We start from the raw sequence: 19,879 nt of genomic DNA on the forward strand, positions 1-19,879 counted from the left end.
ACCACCCCCCCAACCCTCAGCCCCGAGCCCCCTCAGCGGGGCCCCGCTGCCCGCCCCCAAGCCCGGCCCGGGCGCAGGCGCCGCCACCTCCCCTCTGTCCGCGGCGCCTGCGCGGCTCAGCGCGGCCTGGCCCGGCCCGGGAGCGGCGCCTCGGTGAGCGCGGGCAGCGCCCCGAGCCCCGGCAACGGCCCCGGGGCAGGGGCTGACGGGGACCGGGGCTAACGGGGGGTCCCCGAACGGCCGCGGGGCGCCGGGACGGCCGCGACATGGCGCTGCCCCGCCCGCGGGGCCTCCTGCCCGCTCCGCCGGCCGCGGCGTAGGCCGGGCCCCGCAGGGGGGCTGCGGGCTGGGGGCTGCCGGGGGTGGGGGGGGTGTTGGGGACTCGGCTGCAGCCAGAAATGGCTTTTTTCTGCTTTGGAATTTGCCGTGGTTTTGTGTATTTGGCTGCCTCGTGGCCGGGGTGTGCTCTGCGTGGTGGCTGTGGTGGGACGCGGCGTGAGGGGTGCTCTGTGGTGCTCAGGGGGACGTTTTGTCGTTTGCAGAGCAAGGATGAGTCTTTTCGGGTCAACCTCGGGGTTCGGGACTGGAGGTACCAGCATGTTCGGCAGTACCACCGCGGATAACCATAACCCGATGAAGGTACGAGCGTGAACCCTCCTGCGTGGTGTGGCGCAGCAGTGTGACCCAGCTCATCCTGGAGGAGCTGCAGGAGCTCAGTGACACAGTTTCCAAGTATGGCTAATTTTGTTTTGTCTCCCGGCCTTTACAGGATATTGAAGTAACGTCTCCGCCTGATGACAGCGTATCTTGTTTAGCGTTCAGTCCGCCAACACTGCCGGGTAACTTCCTAATAGCAGGGTCGTGGGCAAATGATGTAAGTACTCGCAGTGAGGCCTTCAGATGAGTAAAGTGAAAGCATTTGTGCCTAAAGTGCAAAATGTGGTCCTAAAGACTTATGTAAGGGAACTGAAAATCTTTCTCTTTGCAGTTGCAAGATTTGTTTCTTAATGCCTAGGCACTAAAAATTTTGATGTAGCAGCTTTATCTGAGAGACTGCGTTGTGATATTCATATAAGTTGTTCCTCTGCCTATGGTTTTAAAGTTCTGCTCAGAATATGTAATTAATGTTATTCCTATTAGGTTTTTATTACGTCGTTTGCTTTTTTCTTACTTTTTCAGCTTCATTTTCTTATAGAATTAGATTGACATAGTTACAATTTGCCCAGTGGAAGAACGATGCATGCAATGGTGAATCTTAGCTTGTTTGACAGGACAGTCTCCACAAAAATCAAGCTCCTAATTTCAGCCTTGCTGAAATTTCTGTTTGGATCCAAGTGTTTGATCCCAATTGGCACAAACAGGGAGGGGAAAACAGGAATTGAGTGCAGCTTTTAACTGTTCTGTTTGGTCTGTTGGCTGGTACCCTGCAATTGGCAGCTTGCAGCTAGCAGTTAAGGGGTTCCACAGGAGAGCACTGCGAGGTGTTACGTGAGGCACATAAGGTGCTTCAGAGGTGGAATTGTGGGGCTGAGTGTGGATACCTGTTTAGGTGAAGGTCTTTAGGTGAACGTAGAGGAGACAAGGTTTCAAGTGGTTCAAAAAAGAGTTTGGTGTTTGTAATCATATAATAAGCTAAGGCTGGCATCTTTATGATGAGAAGTTGATACTACTAATATGTTCTATATTCTAATATAATCTATATTTGTGTCTCCTGTTCCAGGTTCGCTGCTGGGAGGTTCAGGATAATGGACAGACAATTCCAAAGGCTCAGCAGATGCACACAGGGCCTGTACTAGATGGCTGCTGGAGCGATGTATGTCCCTATTTAAAAATAGACCATCAATGTTAACTATAAACCTAAATAAGTTGGCATGTGGTTTCCAGAGATGCAAATGCCATGTGTGATGCATCCTCTGGTTATTGTATACACTTATGTTACTGTTAATGTGTGCTAAGCATGTTGTAATAGAATAGATCAATGTGGGCAGATGAGATAGGTAAAAGTGTTTAAGGACTTATTTAAAGCTAGGTAATAGCTAGCACAGCTTTCTTGTTTGGTTTAAAACAGAATTTAGAAAAGGCCTTGAGTGAAGAACCTTAAATCTAAAACTGTATTTTAAGCTGAGTTTTCACTGAATTTGTATTTTTCACAATATGGAATGTGTTTTTTATAAGATTTTAACAAACCCATGGAATTCTGCAGGAGTATATTTACAGCAAAAGTACACAGTCTGGAGTTGACTAGTCAGGACTGGACCAGCAAAATGTTTAAAGGTTTTATCAGGACTGTTTACATAACGTTTCAAAGTACAAGGGGAAAAGAAAAAAAGCAGTAACAACATCAAGCATCTCCCCCCAAAAGCTTTCTAACTACATACTGAATATTTTTTGTATTATTTTTGCATTTTACCTTATCTTTGTTACTGCTCTGTAGGTACCAAGCATGAAGAAATACCTGTTTTGAAGTTCATTTTGAACCGTTTTGGCATATTGTAAAGAAATTTCCATTGTTTCTTTTGTCTTACAATCCCTGTATATGTCACATTAATGTTATATTAGAATAGGACTTGACAGTTTTCTGGTAGGTATTGCATGATGCAAATATATTTAATCTCTTGTGCTATTTCTTGTTTTTCAGGATGGAAGTAAAGTATTTACTGCTTCCTGTGATAAAACTGCCAAAATGTGGGATCTCAATAGTAATCAAGCTATTCAGATTGCACAAGTAAGTCCCAAGCTAATCGATGTGATTTTTTTCTCTTCTCTGTTTTTATTAAAAGCTACGTTTCTTAGTTAATTAAGATAATGTTTAGCGCTTACAAAGTAGATGCTGCTATATGAGAAAGAGATTGTAGAATGCCTTTTATTTTGTTGAGCTACTGAAGCGGTTATGGATAGGGAGATAAGCAATCAAAGTGATTTGAGTAGCCTGTGCAGCTGTTCCTCCTCCTCTACCTGAGATCTCTTTCCATCACTGCGGTGACGTTGGTAAGTCACCTTGCTGCATGCTAATTACATAGTCTGAGCCTACATGTTTTTTCAATTTTCTTGCATTGTTTTAGGTGCCTAGTACCTGCTATCACTTATCTCCTGATTACATTATAGATTGGTTTAGCCTTCCTTTTTCCACTTAAAATGTTTAGGGTAAAGAAAATAATAAAATGCTGTTAAATTTACTTTTACAAATACCAGCTTTTTGCTGATATCTTATCCTTGATTTAAAAGTCTTGTTAGTGTAGTTAACATGGGCCTCTCTTACGTATTCATTATAAGAAGAGAGAGGGGAAAAAAAAACAAAACACAACAAAAGCTTTTTCCTTAGCACGGTTGGTAATGTACTCCATAAATAAGTAGAAAACTCTTCTTCTTGTAGCTTGTATTTCTGCTTTGACTGTATCGCTGACTTGTTAGTAGTTCTTTGCTTCAGGACTCATTTTTTTCCTCTGTGGATGATTTTGCAACACTAAAGAACACAGTAAGGTCACGACCTGCAACCTTTATCCTAACTGCTGTGACTAAAATAATTGTTTTTCTTGAATGGTTTAAAAAGTGTAAATACACGTAAAAATATGAGGAACATAAACAAGAAATGTGAGCTGTTACCTTAGTATGTTTATTTTATCTTTTTTTCTTCTTTTTCAGCATGACGCTCCTGTGAAGACTATCCACTGGATTAAAGCACCAAATTACAGCTGTGTGATGACAGGAAGCTGGGATAAAACTTTGAAGGTGTGATTTTTACATAAACAAATGGACACAAAGCACGCTAATAATCTGCTTTTGAAAATATTAGTCTAAAGTGAAAATATTTTGTTAAACACTGATAAAAAGGCAGATAAATGAAATAAGCTTACTTCACAGAGAGTTGCAGTACTCTCTCTGACTATTGACAGGAATGAAACAACTTGGTAACACTTACTTTCTTGTTTCTAAAGTAGTTTGCATGATGTATCCTCAACTCCAAGCCTAAACTTGTTTGTTTTTATTTCCATCAGTTCTGGGATACCCGCTCACCAACACCTATGATGACACTGCAGCTCCCTGAAAGATGTTACTGTGCAGATGTGGTAAGCCATGAAATAAACTGGCATCAGTAGGTTGTCTGTCAGTCTTCGAGCCTTCTGTAGGTTAGCGCTATATGCAGACTTATCATTTGATCTCGTTGTAAACTTGATGATAAAACGTATGTTGATGTTCTTAATCAAGCCCCTGGAAAACAGGTACTTGCATTACACAAAGTACGCTTGGAATCTTTTTAACATCACAAAGACAAGTCAGCACTAGAACTGACCTACCCATAGTTGTGGATGAGGTTGGGTACCACTGTTGCAATTTGTACTGGAAAAGTCATCTAATAATTAGAAGATTCTTGACATGGTTCTCAGTGGTAGGGAAGAACTGATGCGTTTTGTTACAAAATAAGCCTACATGTGAACACTTTACCTCCCACCTGCCCTGAAAATAGTCTGATTCCTTTAAATTCTTCAGGGATTTCGGCAAAATAATAAACTCTTTGTCATGAGTTTTCTGTCATGCTGTGAACACAACTGCCTCTCTTCCAACCTGTTTTATAATCTTACCTAGGTTCATCCTATGGCTGCTGTGGCCACTGCTGAAAGGGGTTTGATAGTTTATCAGTTAGAGAACCAACCATCTGAATTCAGAAGAATAGAATCGCCTCTTAAACACCAGGTAAATGATTATATTTATTACAAGTGTATTTATACAGACTGTTGACATTCTGGACTTGCTGGTTGTGGTAAAAAGCTGTTTCAAAGATGGCATCCTTCATCTTAGTAGGGCACATGATCTACTTTGACTTCTATTATGGTGGTATATTAAAACAAAATACCAATGCCTACACCTCTGAGTCTGTTTGCTTCTTATGGTGGGACTGCATGGAGTGTAATGAGTTTCATGCAAGACCCCTGAGTTCAACAAGTGTTTTGAGATGACCTCTTTCCTTTTTCCTTCATTGATCTTTATCGAAATCTATTGTATGTGAAGTACAAATAATTTCAGAAACATTCATTCGATAAATGCAAATTTATTTAATACAAATATCATTTATTTAATACAAATTTACATTTTGCCTATGAATTACAAAATTATTGCAGATGTAAATAAATTTTATATACTCATGTGCACAGCATTAAAATTGAGCCTTGTCATGTCCTGCAGACCTGTTCTGTGCAGGGCCTTTGCAAGAGTTAGAGGGTTTGGAAGACAACCTGCTATTGAGTCTGTTTTATAACTCATAATTTTGTTGCTTACTGGTGGTTTGAAATTTTGCAAGTGGTTATAGCCTGCAAGTACCATGGCAATTGTATTCCAGGAAGGTGGGATTGATTACATTTCGTTAATATCTGGTATTCTAATGAAACATAGAAATAGATGTTGGTAGGTTTTAAGTTTGGGTCATCTAGTATTCGTTAAGTACAGTTAAGTTGAGTTGTTAAGTATATAGACTTTTTCTCATTAGGAAATTTCCTAAAGCTGATCTCTATAAGAATTCAGAAATGTAAATAATACGGCCTGATTTCTAAGTAGAATTAGACTCACTCCTCTTGACTTTTTCTGTTTGTGCTTTACTTTTCATTATTGTATATAGTGTTTTGCGTCTCTATGCAAAACAGCATCCAGAAAATCTGTCCCTCAAGTTTCTGAAATACTTTCTTTCTCAAATTTAGCATCGCTGTGTTGCTATTTTTAAAGACAAAGTGAACAAACCTACCGGATTTGCCCTTGGAAGTATTGAAGGAAGAGTAGCTATTCATTATATCAACCCCCCAAATCCGTGAGTATTGCTTTTTAAATCATCCTTTATTTATTACTCAGTTTACAATGAAGAATATAAAAATACTTCACTTTTTTTTTAATTTTCAGTGCAAAAGATAATTTCACTTTCAAATGTCATCGCTCCAATGGAACAAACACGTCAGCACCTCAGGATATCTATGCGGTAAGCACTGAGCGTATATCAATAGGGTAGCATATGTTTTTAATGTAAAACCTGCTATGAATTTGTTCTCCATCAACTTTTATTTTATGTAAAGTTATCTTAGACTTAATGCTTAAAGTGCAGTCATGATCATACTTGAAGAGGAAAGAAACTTTTGCAATTCCTTTAAAACAGAAGCCAAATCAGCTACTCATTGTGTAATCTTGGTGGAGACCACACTTGTTAATTTTGATGATTATGAACCAATCCTTAGTATATTGTGTAATATCCATTGAAGTTTTAGGTACTACAATAAAGATTCTTTCCTTGTTGCTTCAGTGTCTTGTTTCAAGAAATATCTGATTCTGATTCATATCTGTTGAAACACTTTAAAAAGATAAGAGCTATCTGTAGTTGTATTTACTTGCGGGATTTAGCACATGTTGTGAGTGTTCCAATCATCTGTGTACGTGTGTGGTGCTTTACGTGGTATTTTGTATGATTCTGCAGGTAAACGGGATAGCATTTCACCCTGTCCATGGTACTCTTGCAACAGTAGGATCTGATGGTAGATTCAGCTTCTGGGATAAAGATGCACGAACAAAGCTAAAAACATCAGAACAACTTGACCAGCCAATAGCTGCTTGTTGTTTCAACCATAATGGGAATATATTTGCATATGCTTCCAGTTATGATTGGTCAAAGGTAAGAGGGGTGTAGACCCATATTTACATTGACAGTTAGCAATTAAAAATTTTCCTTTCGCATGAGGCTTTTACTGTTCTTTGTAAATAGTGGTAGAGTCTTTCTAGCTTCATAGACATGCAAGAATATGTACAGTGGTCATTGTAGGCAGAAATCTGATGAAATGTAACACCGAAGCAGTGCGTTCTTTGTTTTTTAGCAGTTGTATAAGAGCACTAAACAAAGCTATTTTGCAATATTTTGCAAATGTGGGTGAACAAAATGTAAATTACATGATTCAGAAGTCATTCTTGTTGCTCACGCGTTCTGCTGTGGGGAGAGTCACCAGGCAATATGGAATGCTAACAGGTTCTCACAAATCTTTGAAGTGCATGTCTCTGCTTCTCATACAGATTCTTTTTAACTTAAAATAAGAAAAAAGGAAAAAAGCTGTAGCTGTGGTTGTAAACACTTAAGCCAGTGTTTGAATGCCATATACTAAATTTCCAGAACCACTCAGTGCATCTTGCTGGTGGCACTTGCCTATTTATCTTCCAAACTTGACTCAAAAACAAATCATCAAGATGCAAGAGAATCAACAAACCACAACATGTGGAGAATCAGTTCTTAATTGTTTAGGAAGGGGACTGCAACGGTGAAATGTAAATGATTTTTAATGGAATAGCAACAAGAGGAAACTATTAATTGCCTGTTACAACTAGTGCTGTTAAATTTGAGGATGCTATTTATAGCATTTTTGACTAAGTGCAGAGATCACGCAAATGAATTCTATTGCATGCAACGAAGAGAGTAAAATCTTAATTTACTTCATTGTATTTAGTCTTGTGAATGCTTCACAAACTAAGATAACTTTGTTAAATGCTGGGGCAGATAAATTCTGTTCTAAATGCTGGGTAGGCTGTGATGGCAGCTATGTACCAAAGTATCTTTCAGATCTGTTAACAAGTAGGTACCAAGTTTATTTTCTGGAACCATTTCTGTGAAGTAGATTTGGTAAGTTTCAAGCTGTGCATTGCACTTTAACAGCTTTATTACTGTTTACTCTCCCTGCTTTTGAATATTTGTGTATTAAGTTTGTAATGTGTATGTAAATAATGTCAATGTGCAGAACATTGTATTTGCATTGCAGTTGCCTGCACAACTTGGGCTTCATTTTGTAACTAAATGTGACCTTGTTTCATATAAAAGATGGGGAAAAAAACACAAAGTGAAACTAAGTACGCATTAAAGTTCTGTTTTCTTCTCTGCCTAGATGGACACAAACAAAAAGCACAGAGCTCTTACATTGCATCTATGAATCAGAGCTTAGAGATGCTTTTATTGATTTATTCTTTTTATGAAGAATTGTTTTATATCTTAAAAATAGACAAATGTTCTTTAAATTGTAATATTTTCTCTTTATAGAAACTAAACAGATTTTTCTTTTTTTCTTAGGGTCATGAATTTTATAACCCACAAAAGAAAAACTACATTTTTCTGCGAAATGCAGCGGAAGAGTTAAAGCCTCGGAATAAGAAGTAGTGAGTATGAGTCTGACTAGTGTTACTCTACTGTTTTTCTGCCATTCATGCCTCTACTCCACTGCTCTTCTGCCACTTGTGCCCTATTGCACCATGGTTCAGTCAATTTTGGATTGCTGACATTTAGCAGGATGTCTAAAAATTGTATTAAATGTGTTCTGACTTGCTGGAGGACACTTTTTCAAATAAGATACTTTAATGCGTATAAGAGAGAGCCTACTGTTCACAGGATTTAACCACTGTATATTCTACAGCAATAATGAAATTGCAGCAAAATTTAAGTCTGTTACTCCTGCTTAGAAGCTCACCCATTTGTATTTCTGTATTTGTTTTTGATTAGTACTACATTAAAATATGTTAATTATAATAGTTCTGGAGAAGTTATATAAATACTCTATTTTTTCTAAATACTTGAAGAATTGCAAGTAGTTCTTTCAAAGGAGGCTTGTTGTGTCTTAGTATTTAGGAGTCCTTTCATTGTTTTCAGATTTTTAAAATGGAAATACTGTCTGCTGTATGCCAGGAAGAAATGCCTTGCAAATTGTTTCCCCTTTTTTTGGATGAATTTGGTAGGTATGTAAGTGACCAATAGCAGTGACAGAAACTCAAGACAGAAGATGGACACAGTGCAAGTTCTGCTTTCCTTTATTCTTACACTCCAGCAATGCATATGACTTTTGAGCCAACGATACTCATTCTAGTCCAAAGGAGACCCTGCCAGTTGTGCCAAGTGGTGTATAGTTCAGTAATATGAGCAATCCATTAAAGGTTTTGTTCTGTTCGTGACCAAACCAAGGAGTGCAAAATGTGTGGCCTGAACTGCTTTAAAACTGACATTTTTAGAGTTAAAAGTTGGTTCTTTTACATCTCTATTAACCCTTTTTGCCCCTTAGCAGGGGGTTCTGGACTGAACAATTGATCATTTTTGTATTAACTAGAAAATAGTGCTGGTGAGGTTAATGCTGATCAAAAATGCTGTGAAGAAAAGTTACAACAATGTACGTCTCTGACTTGAATCTACCACTGTTTACTTTTAACTATCCAGTTGTATACATGCCAAAGTTTCTTTTTAGAAGTGAATGCGTATTATTCCTGTTTAACTCTTTTTGTCTGATGACTAAAAAATGGGGGCAGGGGGACGCCGCATGTATAAAAATACTTGTCATATTGTACAAACTCTGTAAGACTGTACGCTGTAACACATGGTTATGGATACATGCTATGTTTCAAATAAAATTTTTACTAAACGTTTTCTTATATTGAATGGTTCTATTATATTTGCATGGGCAAGGTAGTGTGCTTTCCTTCTAAAAGCAGCTTCTTGTCCTTTCACTGCAGCTCAGATACGTTTTCTAAAAGTAAAGTACTTCTGTCCCAGCTGCCTTATCTGGAAATCTAATGCAGCTTCCAGTTGCTGTTTCATTACAAATCATTCCTGTGGTTTTGCTGCAAAGAACTTAGAGGACTAGTGTTAAAGGCCTTTGTTTTATGAGAATGAATCAGTCTCCTTCTATCACAACAGCCGTACACCTGGCAATTAGTCTTTAGTACAAATGAATCATAACTGTCTTCAAAATCCCTGGCTTCCTGGCCCTTTAAATTCAGACTTGTTTCTTTAGTGTTCATCAGTTCCTGCTTAGTGTGCATCACTTACTTGGTGTATATTTGAGGAAAGTTCATGCTGCTGTTGTTTAAAGATGCTCTTCTCTGGGCTTTGTTTCTCAAGATACCTTTGTTCCTACCACTTCTATGTTCACGTGGTTTCAGTTTTCATATTCAGAGACTATTCCTTTTCTTTAAGATAGCAAAAAGTTCCCAGCAGCTGCAGCAATGGCTGGCTGTTGGCTCAAACAGATCTTGTTTTTTGTTGAGGGTGGTGGTGTTTTTTAGTTTTGATTGTTATGCTGTAATCTTTGGCTATTAGCGCATTTTTCCAGTCTTCTCAGTCAAATGAACACCAGCAAGCAGCTAGTATACTCAAGGTTGTGTGTGCGATTGTTGATGGCAAAATAAACAAATTCTGTGTGCAGAACTTCCACTGGTGTAAATAGGGAAGAATGGAATGTATCATCTGTCGCTTGTTTAAAAATTCTGTTTCTTTGTTTTAAATACATACCGTGAATGAAGTCAGGAGAAGATAGATTCATCCTAGTTCAGCATGTGCACTTACAGTGGTTCCCATGGAGCTGCACCTGCTTAAGAGGATACTGAGTGTAAGGAAAATATATTTTCCTTACGGAGCTAGCACTGGTAAGTCTCTTGTATGGTGGTAGAGTTTTGTATTAATAAGTACTTATTCTCCTGTTGGAACCAGTTTCTTTTTATCTCTCAGTGAGGCTTCAGAATTATTTAGTCATTGTGTTAATTGTTCAGACTAATTTTAGAAGAGCATATTTTCCATTACGTTGCTATGCGCATCAGATATATTCACATCAGATATATTCAATTGGGAAGACGAGACTCAAACTTTGAACTGGTTTGTTTTCCATTACCTAAGTTAAGAGAATGCATTGGCAATTTACTCCTCCCTGGAATTACTGTGATGTTCTCTTGTAAAGTACACACAGCTGTATCCCTTCAAGCCTCAAACATAAGAGAGAGCTTATTCATTTGCAGTTCAACATCATGGACATCCTAGAAATGTATTAACTTGCTATTCACTGGCAGTTACGTGTCCAAAAATCTTGAAGTAGAATGTAAGATTCTAATGTGTGCACCCAAAGCCAACCATAGAAATGCTAGATTAATTAACAAAAAGTGGTAAGTAACTTTTAAAATTTAATACTAAAGTTCATGTTTTTACTGCAGAAAAACTATTTTTGGAGTAAAGAGCAACTCAGTTTAAGCTCCAAAAAAACCACCAGGGACCCTTTATAAATATATTCAGATGAGCTACCTTAGCCTTCCTCCTGCTAGTCTTATACATCAGTGGTCTTGCACGTCAGTTTATAAGTTTTTCTGAAATATATTTTATTAAACAATTGACAAAAAGTTTCTCTGACAAATTAAAGCAAGACACGCTTGCAGAGTTGCAAGTAGTCAGGGTGTGTCTTAACTTAGAATCTATCAGATGGAAATGCAATAGATGAATTGGTGAGTGTTCCAGTCTAGTATCCTAAACCAGGAATGGATTTGGGATAGGGATTGGGTTAGATAAAAGTGCAAAATTTCAGGAAAAGTGCTGCTCGTGCCTGGTCAGATTTTAGTCGTGATTAAATGCTAAATTCTGCAAACTGTATGAAAAATCTGTAGCTCATACTTACTTCAAAAAGAAGGAATAGTTTTTAATGGTGCTCTGCCACGTGTTTCTCCAAGGTTTTTCTGCTTACCAGCCAAATGAGAACTATCACTTCATCGCCAGTACTGCAACAAAAAATAAAGAATGGAATAAACTCAGAATGAAAACAGCTCCCTAACAGAATTTTCTGCACCAGCAGTTGCAGTAATGCATATAATGCACTAAATGCCATTTAAAACTGTTGCTGTAAATCTCCCTTTATGCCAGGAGGTGGCAGCATTGATGGCTTCAGGAGAAGCATCGCGGGCAGCCTGGGCGGCTGCACACCTGCTGGGCTCTGCGGAAGGTCTCTGCAGAAAGCACAGCTACTCGTGAGCTAGGTGGTGAGGTATGGTGCCCCTTCCACAGTTCTTGCCTCTGTGTTAGCTGAAATACATTTGAAATCTTAGGTCTAAAACCAAAACGAACAAAAACAACAACAGAACACTTTAAAATTATCTGTAATATCAACACATCCCAAAATACGGAATGCAAGAAAACAACAATGCTTTCTTTTTGAGTTTTACAGGAATGTATGTGATATCTATCTGTAAGTGTAAGCTAAGACATTTTTAGAACAAACTATGAGGTGCTCTTTTAGCTACTCAGAGACATCTTTACAACTGCCTGAGTTTTGGCAGCCTAAGTAGTAGTATAAGTGTTGGTAGTATGTTTGGAGACCAGAAGTTTAAGGAGTTGAGATTTAGGTGAGCGTGGAGCTGAGTAAGCCTATCAACTGGATTACTGGCTACAAGCATTCAAATTAATTTATTTTTTAAGCCAAGTTTTTCTAACTTAGGCCATAAAAGGAGGCTCCAGGCTGAAAACTGGCAAGAAGTTCTTTTTTTTTTTTTCTTCTAAACTGGTTTTCTTGAAGGAAAACAAAACAAAAAAATCTAATTGAAATTCTTCAGTAAAACTAAATAGGTAAGCTCAGTGATGAGTTACTTAAAAAGAAGTGCACTTCCAAATATTTGAAATGCAATGTCTTTGGATTTTCATTTTCAAAGCTGGCAAATGCATGAGATAATGAAAGAGAGGAATAGTCTGGAGTTACAATATTTGGGTATGGTTTTAATTGCTTGTTTACATCACACAGCTATTTTGTTCCTGGGGCAAGTTTAGAAGAATAGAAAACATCTGCATTGACAGAATGTCATCTTTGCACACCTTAGGCTGCGAGTCGGAGTTAGTAGAACTGTTTTGGCCTACAGCTCATGTTCAAGCCAGGGCTAAAAGCCATCCAATTCTTATTCTGACGTAGACTTAGGTATAGGCAATAGAGACCCCAGCAGTTGGACAGCCATTTTAATTGTGGAAACTGCTACCGTTCTTCCCTTGCCAGGTCAAAATAAACACAGCAACACCAGCCGGCTGGCCCTGGCGGTTCCAGCAGACAGATACTCGTTGCTTTCATTGTGCAACATGTTCTGCGTACCCGTGCAGTAGCCTGTGTTCCCAACAACCTGCAGCAGGAAACAGGCTGGTGAGAATGCAGGCACAGGAGGGGCACGCTGGCATACTGCAAGTGCTGTGAGTTAAAGTGGCAGCCGGCTGTCTGCACTGCCCCAGCTCAGTCCTGCCTGACGCAGCAGCAGAGGCTGACGCAGCACAGGACTGGAGTGAGGATTACAAGTATCTATTTCACTTGGATCAGGCTAGTTCCTCAAATGCAAAGCAAACCTACCTTTATTTTTGCCGTTTACCTGGTTCTGAAATGGGGATAGCGCTGCTTCAGTTAAAAATGTTCACACTGTTGAGGATTTGCTTGTCAGGCAGTGGGAGGTTGAGGCAGTAACACAAAGGGGGCCATGTGCCTCTGGAACAGTTTCACGTTGGTAGAGCAATTCCAAATGTTTGTGTTGCATCAGTTCTGCAAATATTTCATTTAAACGGTGCATAAAAGATACAATACCTGTCAACACTGGCTTTGTAAAGAGAGACCGTTTTCTTCTGTTGACTAATTATCCAGTGAATATATTCAGTTTGAAGAGGCACTTCAATAATTTAGCAGGCATGTGCCAGGTAATATAGGAGCTTTTGTCTTACGAGTGGCATAGATCTTGAATCATGTGTAACTCAATCTCTGGCTTTATGTATTCAAGGAAGTGTTTCGTATAGCTCCCGTATCAAGTGCCGCTGAAAAGCAGGCCTAGATAAAAGATTAAGGTAGTGCTCTTAGCTCTGAAAAGGGAATGTTTACCCTTTACTATCCAGTATATATTTTGCAGGCTTTAACACTTTATGAATGTGAAATGTGTATATACTAAAATCTAATAATGAGCCTACTGTAACAATAGGAGAAAGCTGAAAACTGATGGTTAAATACCTGAGTCAATTAAGTCTCTCTCCTTACTTTATGGTGTATTAACAAATGTTTTGTAGTTTGATACAGAATGCTTCCTGACATTAATGTTTCTTAAATGCAAGTCATTAATAGTGCTGCATTCTTTGGTTTGCTGGACCAGATGAGAATAATCGTGTTCACTTCCTGGGAACACTGTGTAAGTGAAACTCAATAGATCTTCTTCAAACCTTTCCAAAGTATTTAATCACAGTTGTGCCTTCTCCCAGAAAGGTTTAATTTCAAATGCTCTTTTCTGAGCTACTGTCAAATGGCTCAGTCCTTTCTCTGCTGGCCTACAGTGCATCTAATCTACAAGAGAGGGAGATGCATTTTGCTTATAAAAGGCCACAATTATTGTACTCAAAAAAGTACTCAGACTGGAATCTAGCTGTCTACCTGCTGTAGAAAAGGATGTTTATTTTCAAATGGTGAAAACTAAAGTTAAAAAATACAACATTTATTATTTTGGAAGGACGGTTGTCTGCCCTGCTCCTGCTGTAACACTTGAGTGGGATTTGTACGGACTCAGAGGAACAGATATCACTTACCTGACGGGTAATTGCTTTCTGCAGACATCTGACTCTTTTCCTTGGAAACCTTCTACATAAGTTCATTCGTGGTCTAAAGCAGTAGGGCTGTCAACAGTAATTAGTTGTTTATGCGTTAATGTTTAATTGATGGGATGGTACCCAGTATGTAAAGAACAACTTCTGCATCTGTTGAAAGTTGTCAGACATCAAACAGTGTGCAGCATTTCAGAAGTGCATTCACTGGATTGAAATAGCTTTTCACAAAACCACAGAAAGATGGGAAATGTCTATTAAAAGAGAAGAGCTTAGCAAAACCATTTTCATTGAACCCTTTCTCTTCTATCGGGCTATTGTTCAAACACAGGCTGCGTGCTGCCGTTCGAGGCCTTCTCTAATGCTGACCTATGTCTTTCACAATGGCTTAGGTCATCCAGTTCATCATCTGAGCACCTTTCTTTGGTGGTCCTGCCAGCAGCGATGGGGAAATGAAAGAGAATATGACTGAGCTCTTCAAACTATTGTGAACATGGCTAGGTTCAGCGTAAAAGTTCCCCACTAGTAACTTTCCTATCACAGTCATCTGAGCATTTACTTGCTACTATCTTGCTCTTACTAGGCCTCCTTGTCTTTGTGGACAGTGCTGTAAAAGCTTCCCTTATGGTAATGAAACAGTAGAGTTGTTTTTAATTCTTGTAGGCTGATGAAAATTTCCTTTGAGGTAGGATTTGCCTTGCTGTTCCTGGCTGGCAAAATGGAAATCGTATCCAAGAAGGGGGATTTCCTGATGAGTGCTAAGCCATATGCTTGAGCTCGAATTTACTTCAAATAGGGATCAACAGATCTATCAACCCTTTTCTCTCTCTGAGAATACATGTAATATACCCTCTTAGTACCTTATGCTCTTCTCTGTGTGCTTATCCATTACCTAAAACCATGATACAGTAACTAGTCCATGAGATTTAGCAGGAAACAACCTGCTTGTGTTTCAGTTCTCATGTTTATCGATGTCACTGTCCTGCTGCAATGTTAAGAACATCATGTTGCTGGTAATTGCTTCCAAAGCTATTGATGGCTTTTCCCCCTCAGCAGCAACCACGATGCTGGAGTAGATTGAATGAAGTGTTGGACAGTAAAGAGCAAGATGATCCCATCTTGTGAGCTTTGACCTTCTGTGGCCTGTGACTGCCTTCCGTGGCAGCGTGGTAATGGTTTTTTGAAAAAGGCATACTTCAAACCATTCAAGATCACGTAGAAGCTGGAATCATTCTGCTTGAAGTTCAACCCAGGTAACTGTTTTTCTTTTTAAATACTTTTCTGGGCTCTATGGAGATGGTTTTTGTATCCAATGTTGATACGTTGTTTTGACGTCTAGACAGTTCAATTGTGCTCATAATCTGGGCAGCCACTGCTCTGCAATGAATCTTTGCTGCCTTGTGTTTGAGTAGAGTAAACATGGCAACTACAAGTCTCTAAGTGTTTCTAACCAAATCTCTGAAGAAGGTTAATTAGGCCTCATGCTGGTATCTACTTTTTTTGTGTAAAGTATTCTGAACTTGGCAGGTTCTCTCCAGGCATTAAATACCCTCTAAAAGTATCTGAGTTTGGAAGGGGGATATTGGGGCATATGGATTATTTATCTCATTAGACGTGGAAAGGCAGAAGAGTCTGTATGATTAAGATCTATAATATAGCAATTTGGGAAAGAGAACACCACCAGATTAAGGAGGTAATGCAGGTGGCTGAGACCCAGTATGTTCACCTGTGGGAAGCAGGATAGAAAGGGCCCTCCTGAGGTCTACCCCAGTGCTGTTGATGTGTTCCAGCTCTGAATTCATTTTTCTTTAGCTGCTAAGAGCGTCTTCTATGCCCATACAATTGTGCAGAGCTGAGACATCTTCTTGAATGTTTTACTTTGTCCTAACTATTCCGTGGTTGGAGTGGGTGGACAGTTCCTGCTCGGTTTGTTTTGTGGTGTCACGTGCAATTCCATGAAAAGGTCATGGGATGTGGGCCTGTCAGCTCTGGTAAAGATTGTTAGGAACCTTCTGGCATATTCTTTCTTTTTTTTCTTTTTTTTTTTTTTCTTTCTAATCAGAAAATACCACTTAGTTTTAATATAGCAGCTCAGCAAATATTTGGGAAAAAATGTTTCAAAATGCCTGAAAATTTCTGCTTCCTTCCTTTAAAGAATATGAAATCGCTGCTTCCTCATTTTAAAATGTAGTTTATGGTTTTTAAAATGCTAACAAAAGGTTGAAGATAGAAGTAACATTTTCCCTAAGTACATTAAATGTAAACAATGAAACATTTGTTGAACTAGTTTGAGCTGTAAGCTTGGCAGTTTGACTCAGATGAAATGTATTTTCTATGAAAAATAAAAAATCAGGGAGGAACACCCATGCTTTTTCTTTTGGTCTCTATCTCTCTTCCTTCTTTCTTCCTTCCATCTCTTTCCCTTCGGATTTTGGGATACCTGAGCCTACCAGTTGGATAGGCTACTAGGTAGTCTAGTTGACTGGGACATTTATACACACAACTCCCAGGATTCAAGGGGAACTTGTGATAAACAGCACAACACAGACCATGGAGGAGACATTCCCCAAGAGCAGAATAACCAGCACCAGTTTGCATGGATGAATGTGGGCTTGACTACTCTAGGTGCACGGCAGCACCTTCACCATAAGCCCAGTGAAGCTTTTTTCCTTGCTGACCCAAACATCAGTGGTCCCAAATGTGGTTCATTCCTCCCCAGCTCTTACTCCCGGGTAAAGCTTGTCTCGATGATTATCCCCCTGTCAACAGTCCACCAGGATAGTCATGAACATCATCTGCAACATGTATATTAAGTGCAAAAGCATGTGGAAGAGAGGGCATCAAGCCACGGGGTTTTAGCTGAGCCCAGACTGGGAAACTTGTAGGAAACAATGATGGTGGTAGTGCCAGGGGGGAATCTTGCTGTCACAGTTCATCTGTTCTCATAGCTGGGAGCAGAGGGAGCTCCAATAGTGGCAGCACACCACAATAGTGAGTCAAAGTCATTTACCATCCAATGGACTTTGATTCCTAGCATTACCCAGTGACTCTATGTAACCAGTGTAGCCAGCAAAGGAAATACAGCTTGCTCAGCATCCCCAGTGCTGAAATGTTTCACAAGAAAAAATAATCCTATTGGAAGATTCCTACTAATGCCTGTTCAAAGAGCACTCCTGATTAGGAACATCCTCTATTCAAGTATTTTGTTAAAAGTGGCCTGAAGAGGAAGAATTTTTATTTTTTAATTCTCGTTGCAGCAGCAGCTCTGAGTTAAGCAATGGTTGTGGTATGTTCAGGGCATCAAAGCAGAAAATCAGACAAAGGGCCCAGATGCAGAATTTCCTGATATAACCTAAACCAAATGCCACTGAATGCAGCTTCCCTCAAGATCTCCCTGGTACGCTACTGTTCACAGCCTAGCTGGTGGCCAGCATCCAGACTCAGCATTAGTAAAACTAACAAACCAAACAGTTCCCACAGAAAGTCCCTTGCTCTTCAGCTAACTTATTTAACTGTGGAGCATCTGAGAGGGATGTTTCATCTACTGTTGTTGCAATAACCAGTGAGCGGGTATCCATGACAAAATCCAAGGGCACTGCCCTACAGCAATGAAGTCTTGGCTACGCAGCAGCAGCAACTGAAAAAGGTCAGAGCTCCACAGTAGCCCTGCTCCACTTTAAAAATAAAGCCCATCAATTTTGTAAGAAATGAGGGACATTCTTCAATGGCTTTCAAGTGATGTCCCAACACCATTCTCCCAAAGACACCAAAGGAAGAAGCAGAAATGTACATGAAAACAGCACCACAGAGCTTCACTGACATTCATGCTACCCATCCCTGCCAAGCGAGGGACAAGAACAGGAAAGACTTTAGAGCGAGGAAGGAACAGCACTAAATTCACTCCTGCAATGAATTTGCTACTCTTTTTCCTTTTTTCTAATCCTGTTTATGTGCTCCCAGGAGTACACTCCCTCTGCCGTAATTTGTTTTCCTTCCTTTAGACAAGGACCACTTCTACGTGGTTCTGTACCTGTTTGGTCTTACAGTGCCTTTGCTAAGATTTCTCAGCAGAATTGGTTTGGTGATCTGCAGCTGCTCCGTGTCAGGTCTTGGATAATCCTGCTGAAGTCTGTCCCCCAGAAGGAGCCTTTGTGTATCAGTTTTGCATAAGCCTCAAGGAATATATCAACATAAGTAAAAATATATTAATGCGAGTAAAAAGCCAGTGAGTTCTCCTAACTACGTTGAATTATCTTTAAATTGAATCTTCCTGATCAGTATTAGAATAGGATGCTCTGGGTTTGCAATACAAATGAAGGACAGCTGCCAGAGATCATTTTTCTCTCAGCCTGTTGATTGATCAGTGCAGTTTTACTTCCTAACAACTACACAGAACTAAAAGCAGCTGTACAGTAGCACGTACCACGTCTGTGTGCCTGTTGTCCATGGCTTGCTGCTTGCAGCCTCCTCAGCTTCATGCTAAGCGTTGTCCAGTGTTCCCCAAGGCAGCTTCATAGTCTGAGATACATCCGTCTCTGCGGGAGCTCCCGTTGACCACAGAAGCCTGCAATGTGCTCTTCTCAGGTACTCTTCTCACCAGAGAAAAAGCACGGGAAGACGTCAGCAAACTAGCTCTGCCAAGCTCCTGCGGTTTTGATCTAGTGGTTGGATTTAATCTGTGGGTGTTTTGGGGAGGATGACTACTTATCCTAAGAGTGAGGGGAGAAATGTTATATATAAAATGTAAATACGTAAAAGTGTACTATATATATAATGTTAGAGCAAGGTAGTTTATACATATAAACTCTCGTAAAGCCACCCTTACTCGTTTTCTCTTCTCTTTCCTGCTGTGTTTGTGGTAACAGCTCATCAGAGCCTGTGCTTTTAATAGCTGTACCATGAGACAGGAGATTTCATTTCCCATCCTGCTTTCCAGGGCGTGGCAAAACAAATGCACGCTCCCCCCAGCCATGCTAGTGGTACTGTGGGACTTGAAGTGCTCACTAAGAACAGGATTTACCTTTTTTTTTTTTTTTTTTTTTCCTTCTGTTCTGCCTGTGAGAGCTTCTGTTCCTGTCTCTAGGAAAGAAGAGGAACTGGGATTCCTCCTTTTAGAGAGATGGGGCTCAATGATGAGGAAAAGAAAATAGAGGAAGAAAGTATGTGATGTTTTTCTTCTCCTGACTAGTGTAAGCATCGGGAACTGAAATACTTCGGTAGCTTTTGAGAACTCTGGGAACCTTGCTTTCATTGTAGAGGAACAGGAGTCCATGTGGATGATTTGAATCTTTGCCATCACGTGGAGCAGAATGAGGCTCTGTACAGGACAGGGACTGAATGCCAGCTGGGTTGTCACTAGCCTGGGCGTCCCAGGAAGCAGCTGATGTGCAGTTTGTGATGGAAGTCATGCAGACAGAAGGGGTGTGACCCAGTGGCGCAGAAGCCCTGGCCTCTGGCTGTATTTTGCCCCTGAAGGTATGTTCTGGGCTTGTTGCTGTGACGGCTGGGGAGCTGCTGGTTGCACAT

General features: G+C 39.9%; 1 protein-coding gene and 1 long non-coding RNA gene across 5 annotated transcripts; one reads left to right on the plus strand and one right to left on the minus strand.

The window, feature by feature from the left end:
* Positions 1-20: 20 nt before the first annotated feature.
* Positions 21-9,417, plus strand: RAE1 (ribonucleic acid export 1). 3 transcript variants are annotated; one of them, XM_027473132.3, is made up of 13 exons: positions 21-153; positions 543-639; positions 770-874; positions 1,721-1,813; positions 2,639-2,725; positions 3,643-3,729; positions 3,996-4,067; positions 4,585-4,692; positions 5,691-5,797; positions 5,887-5,962; positions 6,452-6,646; positions 8,081-8,166; positions 8,654-9,417. In XM_027473132.3, coding segments are annotated over exons 2-13 (1,107 nt in total). In that variant the 5' UTR covers positions 21-153; positions 543-549; the 3' UTR covers positions 8,655-9,417. The 3 variants fall into 3 exon arrangements, with proteins under 3 accessions (XP_027328933.1, XP_071882760.1, XP_071882759.1); XM_072026658.1 differs by lacking the exon at positions 21-153 and adding an exon at positions 176-316; XM_072026659.1 differs by lacking the exons at positions 21-153; positions 8,654-9,417 and adding an exon at positions 175-316 and having other exon boundaries at positions 8,081-8,167.
* Positions 4,081-19,478, minus strand: LOC101794348 (uncharacterized). Of its 2 annotated transcripts, none has more exons than XR_011804584.1 (6): positions 18,777-19,478; positions 14,339-14,425; positions 13,150-13,316; positions 11,430-11,529; positions 10,283-10,361; positions 4,081-4,209 (listed from the first exon to the last, which is right to left on the minus strand). It is a non-coding gene; the product is annotated as an uncharacterized lncRNA (long non-coding RNA). The 2 variants fall into 2 exon arrangements; XR_011804583.1 differs by lacking the exon at positions 4,081-4,209 and adding an exon at positions 6,789-7,049.
* Between the last annotated feature and the right edge of the window lie 401 nt (positions 19,479-19,879).

The sequence above is a fragment of the Anas platyrhynchos genome, chromosome 21 (assembly GCF_047663525.1).
Source record: "Anas platyrhynchos isolate ZD024472 breed Pekin duck chromosome 21, IASCAAS_PekinDuck_T2T, whole genome shotgun sequence".
Taxonomy (NCBI): Eukaryota; Metazoa; Chordata; class Aves; order Anseriformes; family Anatidae; genus Anas; species Anas platyrhynchos.